At 41.0% G+C, this 19,008-nt stretch overlaps 1 protein-coding gene across 1 annotated transcript in view; it reads left to right on the forward strand.

Annotated features, from left to right (window-relative positions):
* Positions 1-19,008, forward strand: part of asic2 (acid-sensing (proton-gated) ion channel 2) — a 1,251,959-nt gene that overhangs the window by 1,188,970 nt on the left and 43,981 nt on the right. The window contains exon 8 of the mRNA XM_060848556.1: positions 4,590-4,669. Coding sequence (XP_060704539.1) covers positions 4,590-4,669 — 80 coding nt within the window. The remainder of the gene's footprint in view (positions 1-4,589; positions 4,670-19,008) is intronic.

A 19,008-nucleotide genomic window follows, 5' to 3' on the forward strand; every position in this document is an offset into this window, starting at 1 on the left:
GCCTTCCTCTGCTCGTTGTTCAGATGGATGTTAAAGATTTGAGATAACATGTAGGAGAGTATGAAATCCCCAGTGTATCATCCAGGATCAATGTCACTAAAAGAAATTACCTTATAATTTGTCTTATGCATTGTTTCTGAGGCCTTGCTGTCTGCCAGTTGGATGCAGCATTTGTTTTGAGTCATCCTGAAGATGTGTAAAGGCCCGATATAAATGCCTGTTTCATTTCTATGTATTGGTCAGAGACTCCATTGCTTTTCCAAGGGTGTGTAAAATTATTGAAAACAATCTAATCTTGGCTCATCTGAACCCAAGCAGGAAACTTAAAACAAATTGAGTATCTTTGGAAAAGCCATAAGTTGGCAGAGATCAGGCTTAAATTGCTTAGTGTGTAAGCAGAAATTGCTGGGGAAACTCAGCAAGTCTGGCAGCATTTGTGGAGAGGAAACAGAGTTAATGTTCCTGAAGAAGGGTCACCAAATCTGAAACATTGACTCTGCTTTATCTCTACAGGTGCTGCCAGGCCTGCTGAGTTTCTCCAGCAATGTCTGATTTTTTTTATATATATAAATTGCTTGGCAATTTATCTTGAAGGTTGATGTAATTTGACAGCTCGACATAGAAGAAAATTGTTACTCCCGTTATTGTTGCTGCAGAGTTCAATATTTCACCTGTCTTAAAATATCCCTTTTTAAAAGCTCTAATTTTTGAAAGCTTTAAGCACATACCATTTTAGTAAAGGACAGAATAAAGGTTGCTTCACTCAAGTATATTCATTCCGTATGCCTCGGATGTCAGTTGTTCAAAACTCCTTCCAACATATGACAATAATACTCCAACAAATAACACGGTCAATGATTCTGCATTCACAGGATCCTAGGTAGCGACTGAAAGAATTTGTTTTTCTCTCTGAGAAAGTTTATCTGACCTTCAACTTTCTTCATATGAGAAAACAAAGAGCTGTCAAGGATCTGTCACACACTGCTGCCATCTCAATGTCCAAGTTCAAATTTCATTTAAGTTTTTTTTATTTCCTTCTAGATGTACAGGGAATTGAAAATCTCCTGAGATAGAGTGCAGCTGCTTTTAAGGAGTATTTGGACAGAATTTAAAGTGGAATTAAAGCTTCAAAGTTTCAGCAATGTGTGAAATGGTGATGAGCTGGAGCAGGAGAAGGATGTCCATGCATTTTCTTAATGGCAATCCTTCCTCCTAATTTAAATGGGTTCAGAAAAAAGCTTTGGCATAGAGTTTAATCTACAGCAGATGCTTCAGGGGTCCAGAAACCCATTGAAAGTATCAGTAGTTAAAGAGGTGCAGCTAGCTAGATGGAAGGCACAGTGGTTCAGTGGTTAGCGCTATTGCCTCACAGCTCCAGGGATCCAGATTCGATTCTAGCCTCAGGTGACTGTCTGGGTGTGGTTCGCACATTCTCCCTGTGTCTGCGCGGGTCCCATCCGGGTGCTCTGGTTTTCTCCCACAATCCACCAAACATGTGCATGTCAAGTGAATTTGCCATAGCATTAGGTGCATTAGTCAGGGGTAAATATAGGGTCTGGGTGGGTTACTCTCCAAAAGGTTGGTGTGGACTTGTTGGGTCCAGTGGCCTGTTTCCACACTGTCGGTAATCTAATCTAGCTCTTCAAAGGAAATGTGCGGTGGCAGTAAACAAATGGAATAATTGACCATAGTGCCATAAATGTGATGCCTGTGCAAAATTGCTTGTTTCGACATTAAAGACACATATGCGCAGAAAATGCACAAAAAAGACAAACCCAAAAATAAAACAAAACCTGAAACAAAAATGGAAATTGCTGGAGAAACTCAGTAGGTGTGGCAGCTTCTGTGAAGAGAAAGCAAAGTCATCACTTCTGAGGAAGGGTCACTGGACCCAAAACATTGACCTAGCTTTCTCTCCACAGGTGTTGCCAGACCTGCTGGGTTTCTCAAAAAGAAACACATTATCTGGCAGTGAAGATTATCTAACAGTAAAGGTATAATTGTAAGGTACATGTGAATGCCACCTAAAGGCTTGCAGACACCCTGGTCCTTAACACCTGCCTGGAAAATAAGAAGACATTTTATGGCCTATATATGCACATCACTATATATCAATCCTGAGCTGTTCATTGAGGATGGTAGAAGACTTGAAGGCCCGCGGGCCAATACCATTTCCACTTCTTCATTGTACTAAAATTGCACTACACACCTTCCTGGTCCACGTTTGCCACTGGAGGAATGGTTTCTCAATGGGATCAACAATGGCTCCATATCATTAACGGTGCCAAAAGTCGTATCGGGTACATTTTATAATTGGCAGTTCCTTTGCTCAGATACCTCTAAATTGCTTTTGGGAGAGTGGCCAATTTAGGCACCATTCTTTTATTTAATTGTTGAAAACAGACACATGCACTGCATCTCATTCATGCAGAAGCCATTAGTTGTCATGTTGTTCTCTCATGTGAATAATTACCGACAATAATTGCGTCTCACTCAGAAATCAGCTTATTTGGTATTACCTCCATTTTACGATGTACAGCAGTGAACCTTTGAAGTGAAATTGAGCTTATCTCAATAAGCTGCAAGCTTATTCCTACTTGTCTGAGGTTCTGTTCTGAATTTGGTTAATTTATGGTTGCAATCATCCTCCTTTTCTTTTATCAGGGAGACCGTATATATGTACGTTTCTAAAAAAAGATTGAATCACATAGATTTTGCAAAAATAAACAGGAGAGCTGAGACGTCAGAATGTATTATCTGGTTATGGGTATTGTCCTTCTAGCTTAATTCATTAGCCTTATTACCCATGAACAATATTATTAACCTTACCACCCATTAACATCATGCCATCGTATGAATGATATTCGTATAATTGTTGAAATTACAGCTGATAATTCCTAGCATTACTAACTTTCCTATCATTATTAATATAAACCAAGCCAATATTAATGATACGTTAATGATGATTTGCCTTGCACAATGTGTTCTTTATATTTTTTTCCAAGTTATGGTTTTAAGTCTGTGCTGACCCAGAGTGGACTTTGCATATGAAAAGGCAATGCAGACTGCAGTTCACAAGCTGCAAAGGTCTTTCATGACTTCAGGTCATTACTGAAAGCATCAATGTGCCATTGTCCATCTGTATTTTGCACATCATTGCCAGTGGCCAAAAGCTTGTTTTGTTTCTCTACTGGTTTACTGCTCTTCAGCATCTTTGTTGTGAATAACATCATTTAACAATAAAACTTTGTAAACAGATTGCAAGGTTAGAACCACTTTAGCAAGAAGTGAGGTAAAAATATGGATTACATCCTACCTCCCCATCATATTTTACTCAGTATGTTCACAAATGTTATGGAACATGTCTGAGGAAGCTGTGAACCAAGGACCCCTTGAACAGAGGTAGAGACACTACAACCCCTCAATTTGTTATAGATATTTGCCTAATTGATCTGTTCAGGCACCTTTAGGAAAGGTGGGATTTGAACCTATGCTTCACCTAGATCCAGAGGGTAGGACACTATCAGTGTGCCACAAGAGGCTGCCTTGTTGAGTGGAGGAGTTAAAGGGAATGTGTCAGGCAGCCTCACTCATCAATAGTTCTATCAAGGGCTTGAAGTGACCAATTAATGGCCATTTCAGGGCGGGGAAGGCAGAAACCAGGCTGTAGTTTTCGCTTGACAGTTTTTGTCAGGCAGCTTGGAAGAAGACATTTTGGGGGCCTCAATGCCAATTACTATCAAGCACAAGATCAAACCAGCTTTAAATCACCCCTATACTCTAAAACATGGCACTCACTCACTCACTCACTCACTCACTCACATATGTACGTACATTTGCCAGAGAGGCCTGTACAAAATCCCTGGACTTACCTGAAGCTGAGGATCAAAGAAACTTCTTGGGTGACTATTTATAGTCCCAGCAATGGCCACTACTCAACTCTGACCCAATGGGGTATACAGAGCTGCCAGTCAATCAGCTGCTGTCTAAGGTAGCTCCTCCACCAAGGGAGGGGCAGAAGTTGACTCTAACACAATTAAGGCTGATTGGTGTGATGCCAATGGACTTTTCAATCATGGTCTGATAGCATGGAATGTAATCTGTCCCTGCATAAAATTGAGGTTGTTAAGTTTAAATAAAGTATTATGTGTTAAGATATTGCTCTTTTCTTAAACACACAGACCACTGTCTAAGGTGCCACTCTCTTCAAGCTGTTAGTCCTCCAGAATCTCATCCAACTTGCCATTTTGAATGATTCTGTGGTTGGTAGTCATCCAATTAGGGAGACTACAACAGTTTTAAATGTAATCCTTTCCTCACTTGACAATTGCACTTTTGAGCCTTCTGGTTTGGGTCACTTGGCAGTGAGGACCTTGACTTGTTTTCTGAAACATATTGTATCTCCTGTGAAATCAGGGATGGAATGTGGAACATTCCTCACCTGGATGGCTTAGGATGTGCAGGGCGAGGAATTGATCAATGGGTACATTAGGCCAACTAGTATTAAGATATTTATTGCCATCTGTAAATATAAATAGGAACTGGCCTTCCCTTCTAATTTCTACTGACAGTTTTTTTCTCCTTTGTAGGTGACATCGGAGGCCAGATGGGACTGTTTATTGGTGCTAGCATTTTAACAATCTTAGAACTCTTTGATTACTTGTATGAGGTAAGGTTATAACAATATGTTTTGACACAGATTGTTTAAAGCTGAATCATATAATGCAAAGTGGTAGTTCTAAAACTATTGCTCACATTCCTACTCTGCCTCCACATATCATCAGTTGTCTTTGTGCTTTCTACATGATCAAGCAGATACAAAAAGAATGCATTATTCATGGAGCGGGAAGATGTCCTCTGTTTTTGTAGTGAAATCAGAAACTTAGGAATAAATCACAAGTGTGTAATTTTGCTGCAAGCAGAAAGTGGAGAAAATCCATTTTTAAGTGCTACTTCTAACTAGTTACAGTTATATACTGAGGCAATCTTCAAATAATTAACAAATTACTGTGAGAATTAGCCTTGCATTTACTTTTTATTAATGCATGAATCCTTTGCACTCTGTACATCACATCACTATGCTATTTTCTAACAGAGCCGTTAAAATTAAAAAATGCTAATATCTCATAGCCCGATTTTCCAGTAAGAAAACCTATTGATGATCAGTATTGAAAGAAAAGAAACACCCAAGATCTAAAAAGAAAAAAGAATGCTGTCACAATTCACTGGGCTGGCATGTTGGACATCAAGAGTCAAGAGTGTGATGCTGGAAAAGCACAGCAGGTCAGGCAGCATCCGAGGAGCAAGAGAATCAACGTTTCAACATAAGCCCTTCATCAGGAATGAGGCTTGTGGGAGGGGGCCATGAGAAATAAATGGGAGGGGTGTGAGGTATGGGGGTAAGATAGCTGAGGAAGCGATAGGTAGATGAAGATGAGGAAGAAGATGATAGGTCAAAGGAGTAGGTGGAGCAGATAGATGGGAAAGGTGATGGACAGGTCAGGAGGGCGATGCTGAGTTGGAGGCTTGGGACAGGAATAATGCTGGGGAGAAGTGAAATATGGAAAGTGTTGAAATCCACATTCATCTCGTGTGGTTGCAGGACCCCAAGGTGGAATATGAGGTGTTCTTCCTTCAAGCGTCGGGTGGTAACAGTTTGGCTGTGGAGGAGGCCCAGGACCTGCATGTCCTTGACGGAGTGGGAGGGGGAGTTGAAGTGTTCAGCCATGGGCAGTGAGGTTGGTGGGTACCGGTGTCCCAGGGATGTTCTCTGAATCGATCTGCAAGAAGGGGTCCTGCCTCCACGATGTATAGGAGACCATATGCAACATATACCGTAGATGACATTGGTAGAGGTACAGGTAAATTTCTGTCAAATGTGAAAGGATCCTTTGGGGCCTTGGTGGCGCAGTGGTGTGGGCGCAGGTTTTGAAATTCCTGCGGTGGCAGGGGAAGGTGCAGGAGTGGGGCGTGGGCTAGTGGGGGCGTGTGGACCTGACAAGGGAGTCGCGGAGGGAATGGTCTCTCCAGAATGCTGATAGGGTTGGGGAGGGAAATATGTCTGTGGTGGTGGGGTCCATTTGGAGGTGGCAGAAGTGGCAGAGGATGATATAGTGTATGCGGAGGTTGGTGGGGTGGCAGGTGAGGACCAGTGGAAATCAAGTCCCAATGTTCCTGGAGTCATCACAGATTTGAAAAGGTTCAGACAAACTATTCAAAGTTACCATTTACGTGATTAAAGAACTCAGGTTAAAAGAAATTACTCTCCAAGTTTCTGTATTTAACAAGAATATATGTTTATTATGAATTAATAATTTTTAACTAATGGCAGTTAGAAAATATATATTGTTAACTTGTAATTCTATAACTTAAACTTTATTGCTTCTTAAGTATACCCCTCGCAAACAGACAAATACATAAAGACAGGCAAGACATGAATCCTAAGGGTGGGATAAGAAACAAACTCAAGGGCAACACCAATTGACAGCACTAGTCTGGAACAAAGGATTGAATGAGTCATTTCACTTCCCTCCAATTCAATCCCTTTTCAGTTCTTTGCTATTGATACATGGTCGCTTGTTCATCGAAGTGTCTTTTATTCCTTGGTTGAGAATCTCTCCTTTCACTGTCTTTAAAGGCATTGTATTCCTCTTTCAAAGGAGGAAAGTGAGTGGAAGGCAGCTAGCTGGAGACTTTCTAGTACCTCCACAAAGGAGAGAGAGAGACACACACATACACACATACACATGGATGTTTTGATGCTGTTTCTTTACAGGCAAGGTAGTTCTCTGCTGCACTGTTCCACACAAATCCTAATCAGCTGCTCAGGAACTAACCAGAACACTGTTGTCTTAATAGCTTTTCCTTAGTTCTATGGTATCTGCTTCTGCCTCTCACTGTTTTGGGAAAAGCATATCATTGTATATAACTCACAATGTGCTCCAGTAATCATTTTTTTTAAACCGCGACCATCTCTTTGAACAGTCTCATTGGTGCAAAGCAATATCTTCCTTTCTTTCAATCCACACACCAAAACTCAAGGCAATAATCAATATGAGCTTTCCATGGCTCCACCCTGAGGACAATGTGTTTCGTCACAAGGTATGTGACACACAGATAACAAGAAAATGAGGCTTACATCGACTTGTCCTTACTGCAGGTGCTAGTTGGAGAAAGTGAGGACTGCAGATGCTGGAGGTCAGTCGAGAGTGTGGTGCTGGAAAAGCACAGCAGGCCAGGATGAAAGGCTTATGCCTGAAACATCGATTTTCCTGCTCCTCAGATGCTGCCTGACCTGCTGTGCTTTTCCAGCGCCACACTCTCGACTGTAGGTGCTATTTGCTTGCATTTTCTTGACTCACAGTTTGGAAGCTTTTTTTCAAAAGGATAAATTGAAGTCCAGGATCAGGGTCTCAGCACAAAATAGTGACATCAAAGGTAAGCCAGAAGTTCAGTAGTTGGCTATAGCTACAAATTTGCCTATCTGTTACTGGTTATGTTCAAATTGAAGACAAATAGGGGAAATATTTACAGGTTACAAACTAAAAGACCAGTACAAAATTTTTAAAAATCAAATTATAACAAAATAATTAAATAGAGAAAGCAGGACAGGCAATCTGGTGTCTCAGCATGATGTACTTGCATGGGAGCTGGTAGATCCCATTGGGTCCAGAGTGACCACATCTGATGGAGCAAGTGTTGGCTGCTTGAGGAACTCTGGCTGGGAGTTAATGAGCTGGAGTTCGAGCTTTGAACATCCTGGCACATCAGAGAGGGAGAGAATTGCCTGGGCAGTGTATTTCAGGAAGCAGTCCCTTAGATTAACTTACTTGAGTTCAATCAGTGGTCAGGGATAGGAGGGTGTGTGATCACGAGTGAGACAGGCAGAGGGATCAAAAGGTCATGCAGAAGGAGCCTCAGCCCTTAGGCTTGTCTAAACAGGCTTGAGATTCTTACTTCCTGTGTGGGTGAGAGGGGGAGGATGAAAAAACTGACCATTGCACCGTGGTATATTCAAGAGGCAGGGAGAGAAGAGAAATGTTGGTGTAACTGGGGATAGTATAGTCAGGGGATTTGACACTATTCTGTGTGGCCACAGTGAATCAAGAGTCCCAAAGGCAGGTTCAAGATATCTTATCTAGACTGCAGAGAAATTTAGATTGGGAGGGAAAAGATTCAGTGTTGTGGTCCTTGTGGGGACCAGCAATATAGGTAGGAAGAGGAGAAGGTTCTGCTGACTGAATATGAGCAGCTTGGAGCTAAATTAGAATCAGAAGCAGAAAGTAATAATCTCCAGATTACTACTCGAGCCACAAACAAATTGGCACAGGGTCAATAAGATTAAAGAGGTACATGCATGGCTCAAAAATTGGTGTGGGAGAAATGGGTTTGAATTCGTCGGACATTAACACCAGTACTGGGGAAGGAAAGAATTGCTCTGATGGTTCGGACTCTGCCTGAGTTGTATTGGGACCAGAGTCCTGGCAAATCAACTAACTAGGGCTGTGGATAGAGCCTTAAACTAACTAGTGTGGCAGTCAATTCAGTGGCATGGACAATTTTGGAAAAGGTAAAAGGGGGGAGTGGACTCAGCAGAGGTTATTAAAGTTTCCAGAACAAGTAATGAAACAGAGAGTGTGGAAAGGGTCAGGTTTTTAAGTCAGACACAACAGATAAGGGATAACTGTGAGAAGCGGTGGATGAGGTGGGGCGGGGTGGAGGGTGGGAGCAGTGAACACAGGACTGAGGGTGTTAAACTTTAATGCACACACTATTCGAAACAAGCTAAATGAGCTTGTAGAACAGATTGAAATCAGCAGGTACAATGTTGTGGGTATTACATAGCTATGGGGGCTCGGGTCTGGGAACTAAATATCCAAGGATACATGTCCTATTGAACGGAAAGGCAAATAGGCAGGGTACGGGGATGTGCTGGGGTTGCCTTATTAGTAAGAATTGAAATTAGATGGAGTAAGAAGTGATATAGAGTTGGAAGGCATGGAATCTGTGTGGGTAGAGTTGAGGATACACAAAGGAAAAAAGCTCCAAATGGGAGTTGTGTACAGACCTCCTAGCAGCAGTCTGCATGTGGGAAAGAAAATAAATCTGGGGATAGAAAAGGCACAATTGCAATAATCATGGAGCACTTCAATATTCAAGTGGACTGAGAAAATCAGATTAGTAGATCTCAAGAAAAGGAATTTGTGAAATGTCTACAAGTTTTTTTTTGGAGCAACTTGTGATAGAGCCCACTAGGGAACAGGCAATTCTGGGTTTAATGATGAGTAATGAGACAGACTTGATAAAGGGAACTTAAGTTGAAAGAATCCCTAGGTGGCAGTGACCACAATATGGTAGAATTCACCCTGTATTTGAGAGGGCAACCTTGAAACAGGTATAATAGTATTATAATTGAGTAAAGATAACTACAAAGACATGAGGGAGGACCTAGCCAGAGTAAATTGGAAGGGGAGCAGAGCAGGGAAGATGGTAGATTGATAATTTGGGAGGCACAGCAAAAATTCATTCCAAGGAAGAAGAAACATACTGAGAGGAGGATGAGGCAACCATGGCTGACATGGGAAGTCAAGGACAACAGAAAAGCAAAATTAAAAGCACACAATGTGGTGAAGATTATTGGGAAGTCAAAGGATTGGGAAGTCTTTCAAAACCACCAAATGGTAACTAGAAAAGCAACAAAGGGGGAGAAGATGAAATGAGAGTGAACTAGCTAGTAATATAGAGTCATAGAGATGTATAGCATGGAAACAGACCCTCCTGTCTAACCTATCCATGCCGACCAGATATCCAAACCCAATCTAGTCCCACCTGCCAGCACCCTGCCCATATCCCTCCAAATCCTTCCTATTCATCTACCCGTCCAAATGTCTCTTAAACGTTGCAATTGTACCAGCCTTTACCAATTCCTGCAAGAGTTTTGTTTTAGATATCTGAAAGATAGGAAGAGGCAAGAGTGGGAATTGTACTGCTGGAAAATGAGGCTGCAGAGGTTGTAATGGGGAGTAAAGAAATGACAGAGAGATTGAATAGGTACTTTGCATAAGTTTTCATCGTGGAAGACACCAGCAACCCACCAGGCTTTCAAGGGAGTTGGGAGCAAAGGTGAATATAGTGACCATCACTAAAAAGAAGGTGCAAGGGAAGCTGAAAGTTTGGAAAGTGGATAGATCACCTGGATGGGATGGACTACACCCCAGAATTCTGAAAGAGGAGATTGTAGAAGCATTGATGATGATCTTTCAGGAATCACTGCTGTCAAGGAGGGTCACAGAGAACTGGAAAATGGCTAATGTAATACCCATGTTTAAGAAAGGACAGGCCAGTTAGATTTAGATTAGACTTTTTGATTAGACTTACAGTGTGGAAACAGGCCCTTCGGCCCAACAAGTCCACACCGACCCGCCGAAGCGCAACCCACCCATACCCCTACATATACCCCTTACCTAACACTACAGGCAATTTAGCATGGCCAATTCACCTGACCCGCACATCTTTGGACTGTGGGAGGAAACCGGAGCACCCGGAGGAAACCCACGCAGACACGGGGAGAATGTGCAAACTCCACACAGTCAGTCGCCTGAGGCGGGAATTGAACCCAGGTCCCTGGCGCTGTGAGGCAGCAGTGCTAACCACTGTGCCACCGTGCTGCCCGTCAATAGCCTGACCCTCAGTCATTGGTAAGATTTTAGAGTCCATATTATGGATAAAATTGCAGATACTCAGACGTGCATGGTAAAATAGAACTGAGTCTGTATGATTTGTCGAGGGGAGGTCATGCCTGACAAATCTTATCAAATTTTTTGAGGAGGTCACAAGCAAGTGGAACGCATTGCCACAGAAGTGTGTGGAGGCCAAGTCATTGAATGCAATTAAGACAGCGATAGACAGGTTCTTGATTGTTAAGGGGGTCAAGGGTTACAGGGAGAAGGCAAGAGAATGGGATTGAGAAATACATCAGCCACATACGAATGGTGAAGCAGATTCAATGGGCTGAATTGCTCTTATGTCTTATAGTCTTAATGGTCTTGGATACTGCCTTTGGATTCTTCCCATGATTCTAACTCAAATAAGTATTCCAGCATTCCACCTTCAAAGAAGTCTTCCCCTAAGACATGATTGAGATATGTTTTCCCACCCCTCTACTTTCATGTCCTTTTTGCTATTTTCACCTGAAGTTGCTTGTTTTGTCACTGTTGGTTCACTAATATCCCCTTCCTCCAGATTGATAGAGAAATTTGATTGCTTCATGTAGCTGATCAATATTAGTGTTAAACAAGAATTCTTCACTGGAACATCTATTGATTTGAATGATCACGTCAGACTCAAAAGCAATTGCCCGAGGCCAACTCCTGACTATTGTTCTGAGCTATATACATCCAATGTTTCTGAAGCAACAGCACTTAAACTTCCTAACTCGTTTTGTTTTATCTGAATCTATCAAATCATTTTGCTCATCAAGCTGAATGGCAGTGCAACAATTAGTTGTGAGGAATTTAAATCTCATTGCTTCAGGATCCAGATTCAAATTTGATGATTCTAATTGAGTCTACAGTGCAGAAAATTAAAGTTCACTGTATTTCCTATTTTCTCAATCTGAGTATAAGCCCTTGTCGTCTTCATCAGGGAATCTCTTCACTTTAAACATTCTGGGAAGAATTAATACTTCCTATTGTTTATAGCAGGAAGCTCAGCACCTGTGTTATGTTCTTTTCGTTGTATAAAGGCTGTCTGCATATCCTTAATTTTCCCTTCACTTGGACAACCCTGTCATTCCCCCAGCGCTGTGTGAAAAATTAGAACATCGTGGTACCGTAGTGACTGTTAAGGAATATTCAATGATATTCTGTTCATTTAATTGCACAGAATTTACCTGTGTTTCCTTGTTCTGCTGCACATTCGGCAAAACTACTATTTCTTGAGCAGTAAAATTTAAACTTGATGGTATAGATAAATCTACTGTATGACACTAAACAATTGTTTCATATTCTTCAAATTGACAAGCTTTTCTTGTTCATCATTTGTTATGACAGGATTGTAGATTCCATATTTCTGGGTTAGACCTTCTGCTTTTCCTTTCATTGATTGTTTCTAGTAAAGTAGTGATTTCTTTGCCACAAGTAGCATTTTCTTCTGAATCGACTAAAACAGTTTGATTACATATTGAAGTTTTGCTACTATGTGATATATATGACCGGTTTTACAGAATTACATGACATCCTTAGGAAGTCTTAACCATATAAAATGCCTGCTTATTGATGTTCTTATTCTTTCATGTCTTGCCATAAGAATTTTATGTGCTACACACAGTATCTCTACAATATCTGAGCAGTACCACTATTTGATAGAAAACCATTGGACAATGCTTCATCCAGAGATCTGTGAGGGTATTTCCACTTCCTCAATGGAATGCCATTTTAACATAATAGCACTCTGGAACTCCTTCAGTCACTGCCTCAGCATGTGCTGCCTGTGCTAACTTGTTTATCTCCAGAGCTGCTTTCTATGCCTCAGTCACTGCAGACTTGTCTAATATTGTTTTGAATTATTCTTAGCATTGGGGAAAGTTTCAACTACTCTGACAACAGCCAGTAGTACTATATCGATTGCTGATGGTTGAACTTTGTTTAGCCATTGCTCTAGTCACCACATACAATGGAAAAATATCTGCAACTTGTTCCATCTCTTCAACCTCCCTTGGGCTCTCTGTGATTATCAGCAAAGTTATATCTTCACTCGAACCAAACAGTTACCCAAGAGTAAGTCTACTTCATGTACAGATAGTTTCTCAACTACTCCCAACTACCACCAGCCTGGAGAACAAGTCACACTGCATTTACACTTTGCACATTGGAACTGGGATATCCAAAAGACTTCTTCCATTTATAACACTTTGGCTTTCATTGAATTACTTGGAGGGAAAACTAGATCATTTTCAAGTGGAAGATTCTGAATAGTTCCTGTGTCCTTTAATATAGTACTAGGTTTAGCAGCATCATTGTCAGAAAGAGAAGTTGGATTGAATTCTATTTAGTTAAGTCCACATTTCAGCCGTGTTTTTGGAGAGTTTCTTTTCCTTTATTCATAGCAGCATTTATTGCCCATCCCTCATTGCCTAAGGGTCAGTTCAGAGTCAACCCCTTTGCTGTGGGTCTGGAGTCAATGTAGGCCAGACCAGGTAAGGATGGCAGTTTTCTTCCCTCAGGATATTTGTGAATCAAATGGGTTTTCCCAACAAAGGGTTCCTGATCATCATTACACTCTTAATTTCAGATTTCATTTTTTAAAATTAAAATTCAATTATCTGCTGTGGTGGGATTTGAACCTGGGTCCTCAGGACATTATCTGGATTGACAGTCCAGGGATAAAAGCAAGATTTTCTCTTCATTTCTTACCAATCTCACTGCATTGAGTACCCATCTCATGGCAGCCAACAGGTCTAATTCCAACCTCGTCCTACAATGCACCATTCACAGAACAACTCACAAGTCTGAGGATCTTGCAGAATTTGCCAGTCTACCTTGCACGATCTGTAAAAGGCTGTTGTGCTAACAGATAAGCAATGTCAAGGTGGAGCTGCCCTGCATGGTGCCTGACAGCTACACCAGATGGGGGGAAATCCATTGTGAGGGCAGGGGCTGGTAGGTTCTGGCAAACGATGTTGTATGCAGATAGGATTTCCTCTTGTCCCAGGACCAGCAGTGAGGCCATGACACCAGAATATACCAGCCTAATCGGAGATTGTCACCCAGGCTAAAGTAATCTCGGCCATCTGGAAGTATGCACAGTGTTGCAGGAAGTAGGCCAATGACTTCCGCCATTCCAACAGTGTAATTCAACCATCTTCCCTCCTATACTTTACACTCTATGTCTGTAACTATACCTGCCTCCCACCAACACCCAGGCTCTACCACTATCACTGTTGCCTGCAACAACTTCACTCACTTATTGTCACCCCTACCAATGCCAGTAACCTTGTATACCCTCATGTACTACCTGCTCATTCATTCGACATACTGGCCCACCATCCCTCAAACTACTAGCTGTGCCAAACACTTTCACCTCTCTTAATAACTGTCTCTCTCTTATTCCAAAATGAAAACAGACCCCATTAGGGCAGGAAGAATCAAGACAGGTTTTAGATGAGGAGAGCATTCTGACTCTGCCATTAGGAACTGACTGACCATAGACACGTCCTGCACTGGTTTTGAACTCTGCGGCTTTCTGTGACCCCCTGAATGAAGGTTATTCCTTTTACTTTACCAAGATCCTCTGACAACCATAATGAACTTCCTTCTTTTGTGTCTACACTAAATGGCAAGGCAAGGCAAAGTAATATGAACCTGGTATTGTGGATGAGGGGGAAAAATGATAAGGCAAGAGGATGTAGAGCATTAGTTGCTGTGTACATTCAAATAGGATCAGAGTGACTGTGTGCCATGTAAGTGGATCAGTGATGTTATGTGAGTTATTAGAGGCTGGCACATATCAAATGCTAATGTCCATGGATATGTGTAGCATGTGGCTGGTGCTCATGGAGTATACCCTGAGATGTTGGTAGCCAGTATCCAACATGGAGGTCCTTCAGAGAAAATGGTGACCAGAGTTCACCAGCTACCCACTCCGACTTACATAGCAAATTCCCTCAATGTCTAGTCTGTTGGATGAGTTTGGTCAGGTCAGAACCTGAATATTAATGAGGTAATTTGGGTTGCCAACAACCTATTTGACATGTATTAATCTGCATCAATTGGCAACTCACCACTGGCTAGAGGGAATCTCACCACACTAACTGCAAAAAGCAGAAAAGTTGGCAAGAAATGATGTTAACTTTGTAATGGACCTGGCAAGACATCTCATTCAATTCTGCCGCACTTCTCACCACAGCCCATGTTGGTCAGACCCTTAAAAGATTCTGACAGATATATCCCTTTTGACAAAAACCTTTCATATCTCTTATCTACTCTGTTCATCTCATCTGCATTCAATAGCAGTTTCAACCTCTAATTTCTTGACTGGAGTTAAAACTATAACTTGAGGCATGGCGTTTTCACTTGGAATTCTCTTTTTCAACTCATTCTTATGAAACCCAATAATACTAATGGGCTTCGTTTGCAACTTCCAGCATTCTGAATTAAACTGTCTCACTCTATTTAGAGTGGCATGGTGGCTCAGGGGTTAGCACTGTTGTCTCACAGTGCTAGAGACTCAGGCTTGATTCCTGCCACATAACTGTCTGTGTGGAGTTTGCACATTCTCTTCGTGTCTGTGTGGGTTTCCTTCAGGTGCTCCAGTTTCTTCCCACAATCCAAACGATGTGCCGGCCAGGTGAATTGGCCATGTTAAATTGTTCATAGTGATTAGTCAGGGGTAAATGAAGGGTAGGGGTCTGGGTGGGTTACTCTTTGGAGGGTCGATGTGAACTTCTTGGGCTGAAGGACCTGTTTCCATACTGTAGGTAATCTAATCTAATTACAACACAACTTTACTTTCAATTCTCACTTCCACCCTCCAGGTTTATCTTGAGAAGACATTCCCAGCTGTCCTTTTTAAATCCTGACTCCTTGCACTCCCTTATCCTTTCTCCTTTTTCAGTGTATGGGGTTGATGAAGAAAAGATTTAGTTCTTTGGATCAGCTTATAATCACCTACCATTACTGCTGCCTGCTTAACAATTGCAATCCCTTGCTCTTCAACACTGGTGCTTATTAAATTTAGTGAGTATTTAAATTCTTCCAAGAGAATTGTCTCTCTGAGAATTCTACCTTCTGTTTCAACTCCTAATGGCTCTACTGGTTAAAATTATTTTGCTTAACCCTTTCAAATTCAATATAGGTTTGCCCAAATTGTTTGCGTAAACTTCAACATTTTGCTTGTATGCTTCAGGGATTAATTCATACACACTCAGTATAACTTGGTTTACAGTGACATAATCCCTAGAAACCTCCTATGACGCGTAAAATTCCTGAGCTTTATCTGTCAACTTGTTCTCTGTGGATAATGTAGAGTTTTCTTTTGGCCAATTAAATTTCTTCACATAGAATTGGTTAATTGATTGATTGATACTTGTCACTGAGATAGAGTGAGAAGTGCTATTTTGCATACTATCCAGGAAGATTGTACTGTACAAAGTGCTTCAGGGTAGCAGAACAGAATGCATAATAGTGTTTCTGCCACAGAGAAGTTTCAGAAAGAGAGAAAGATCAGGATTAATATTTGAGAGGTCCATTCAAAAGTCTGATAACAGCAGGGAAGAAGCCGTTCCTGAATCTGTTTTTAAGTTTTCAAACTTTTATATCTTCTGCCCAAACAGAGTAGAAAAAGTATAGTTGGGGTGGGAGGGATCTTTGATTATGTTGGTTGCTTTCCCAAGGCAGTGAGAAAGTTAGATCGAGTCAGTGGATGGAAGGCTGGTTTGCCTGATGGATTGGGCTGGGTTCATGACTCTCTGTAGTTTCTTGTGGTCTTGGGAAGAGCAGTTGCCATACTATGCTGTGATGCATCCAGATAGGATGCTTTCTATGATGCATCTATAAAAATTGATAAGGGTCCTTGTGGACTTGCCGAATTTCCTTCCCCTTCTGAGGAAGTAAAAATGGGGTGTGATGCTTTCTTGACCTTTGCATCGACGTAGGTGGACCAGGAGAGATTGTTGGTCATCATCACTCCCAGGTATATGACAATCTCAACCAACTTCACCTCCGCACAGGGGCATGTCTTCTGCTCCACTTCCTGAATTCAGTGACCAGCTCCTGACATTAATGGAGAGATTTTTGTCTTCAATTTTTAAGTGCTGGGTTTGGAAACCCTATAATCAGAAAACATCTGCCTCCTGAGTGAACTATAAGTCACCATCACCACTTCTAAATTTGGTTGTTCCTCCACCATTCTTTCAGCCCTTTGTTAATCAAGCAAATGCAAGCTTGTATTCTTCCTTCCAAATGCATCACCTCACATTTTAAATTGAAATTAATTTAACAATCATACTTGCACTGTGCCTGTGTGGCAATGACTTATTATTTTTAAAAATCGCACAATACCACGTTATAGTCCAAGATTTATTTGGAGGCACTAGCTTTCGAAGCGCTGCTCCTTCATCAGGTGGTTGTGGAGTATAGGATCATAAGACAGAATTTATAGCAAAAAGGTTACAGGGTCATGGAGCTGTAATAATTTATGAAACAAATTTAATCTTTTAGAATGGGATGTGCTAGATTCAGTTTTTTAATAGCTAAATTCCTGAACTCCTTTAAAGTTACATTCTCAAGATAGTTTTAGCTTTTCTAACAACAAGTGCCATCTCAGCACAGACAAAGCCTTAAAAGTGTGAGGTTAAAGTCTGTCTGTATCCCAATGTTGAGTCAGACTGATGCTATTTCTAAAAAGGGATTTATTGCATCTTTTGTGGATTTGTGCAGTTTTTGAGTAAAATAAAATGTAATTCTGTAAATACAAATTCACCCAAAAGCTTACATGTGTGCGCATGCAGGAAAGGTAGCGTGAGTGTGTGCGTGTGAGTGTGCTGTCAGTGCATGTGAAAGAGTGTGTGTAAGCTTGGTCAAGTATGTGTGTGAGTCTGATGGAGTATAAGCCTGTGAGAGGCTGTGTATGTGGGTGTGAGTGCAGGGTGGGGAGAGTAAACAGGTGCATGTGTGCATATGAGAGAGAGCTTGTGTATGAGAGAGGGTCTGTGTGAGTATGTAGGAGTGTCTGCGTTTGTGTGTGTGTGAGAAAGTGTATGGTGCAGTGGGGTCACCTGTAGTGTGACATGAACCCAAGGTCCCTATTGAGGCATTCCCATGGGATAATGTTGCATGATTTTTAACTTTGTCCATCCCAGTCCAATACCTGCACCTTCAAATCATTCTTACATTTTGTCAGTTTTCCTAGTATTAACTGTAATCTATTCTTCTCTGCCTCCCTGCAATTCGATGTCACTGACATGTTTTGAAATTGCACTTAAGATTCCCAAATCCAAACCGGTATCTGTTTTTAATAGAGTTTTAATCCTTCGTTTCTTTTTTGTAATCGTCTATTAGAGTAGAGTAGAGTAGATTGGCTTTTATTTATCATTTCTACCATATACAACTTTGATACAATAAAAACAGGACATCCTCCTGGATCAAGGATGCTACGAGGACAGCATAAACTGCACAATTGTACACGACATAAAGTGCATGACAAGTGCAAAACACACAGGTTACAGTGTAATAAAAGAATGATGAATGATAGACATTTTTCTAGCAGCAGTAGGGAAGAATTTCGGATGGGGCAGAGTCTGATTATACTGTGTTAAGAAGCCTGATGACTTGGGGAAAGAAATTGTTCACAGTCTGGCCGTGAGAGAGCGTATTATCAATAATGCCACTCATTTTGTTTAAAAGTGTGTGAAATATTGAATGAGTACATTGAAAACAGAAAGACAAAAAAAGCTTTGTACTTGGCCCCAACTTCTGCTTGAATTGCTGTTCATCATATTTATTCAACAATTTAGGAAAAATTCAGATAAGAACACAATGTGTATTTCAAATGTACTAATCTACATATTAATGCATATTAATTAGCAGTGAGAAGACACTTCTTTTTCTGAATGAATGAAATAATGTTAATTCCTTCTGTGCGTACATCGGATAGATTTACCTGTCTCACTAATGGTCTCACACATTGGCCTTTATATCAAAGTATTTTTGGCTCATGTTAAAAGATTGTTTGATGTGTAATAGAATGGTCATTATTCTGGCAGACATTAGAGAATCAAAAACAAAGCCTAGACAACTGACCTTTGTACATGTTGAAAAAGAACTGGAAGATATCTATTAGCATTTCTGCATTGGGTTTGCATTCATCTACATCATATTAAATTATCCCTGTACACAAGTATAAATAATTAGAGTTAAACGTTGCCAATTCCAGTTATACATGACTAACATTTAGTCAAAGGATTGGAATATGTTTGAGGATCACTTTTCAATTATTACAAAAGCTTTAAAT

This window comes from Hemiscyllium ocellatum, chromosome 32 (genome assembly GCF_020745735.1).
Source record: "Hemiscyllium ocellatum isolate sHemOce1 chromosome 32, sHemOce1.pat.X.cur, whole genome shotgun sequence".
NCBI classification, from domain to species: domain Eukaryota; kingdom Metazoa; phylum Chordata; class Chondrichthyes; order Orectolobiformes; family Hemiscylliidae; genus Hemiscyllium; species Hemiscyllium ocellatum.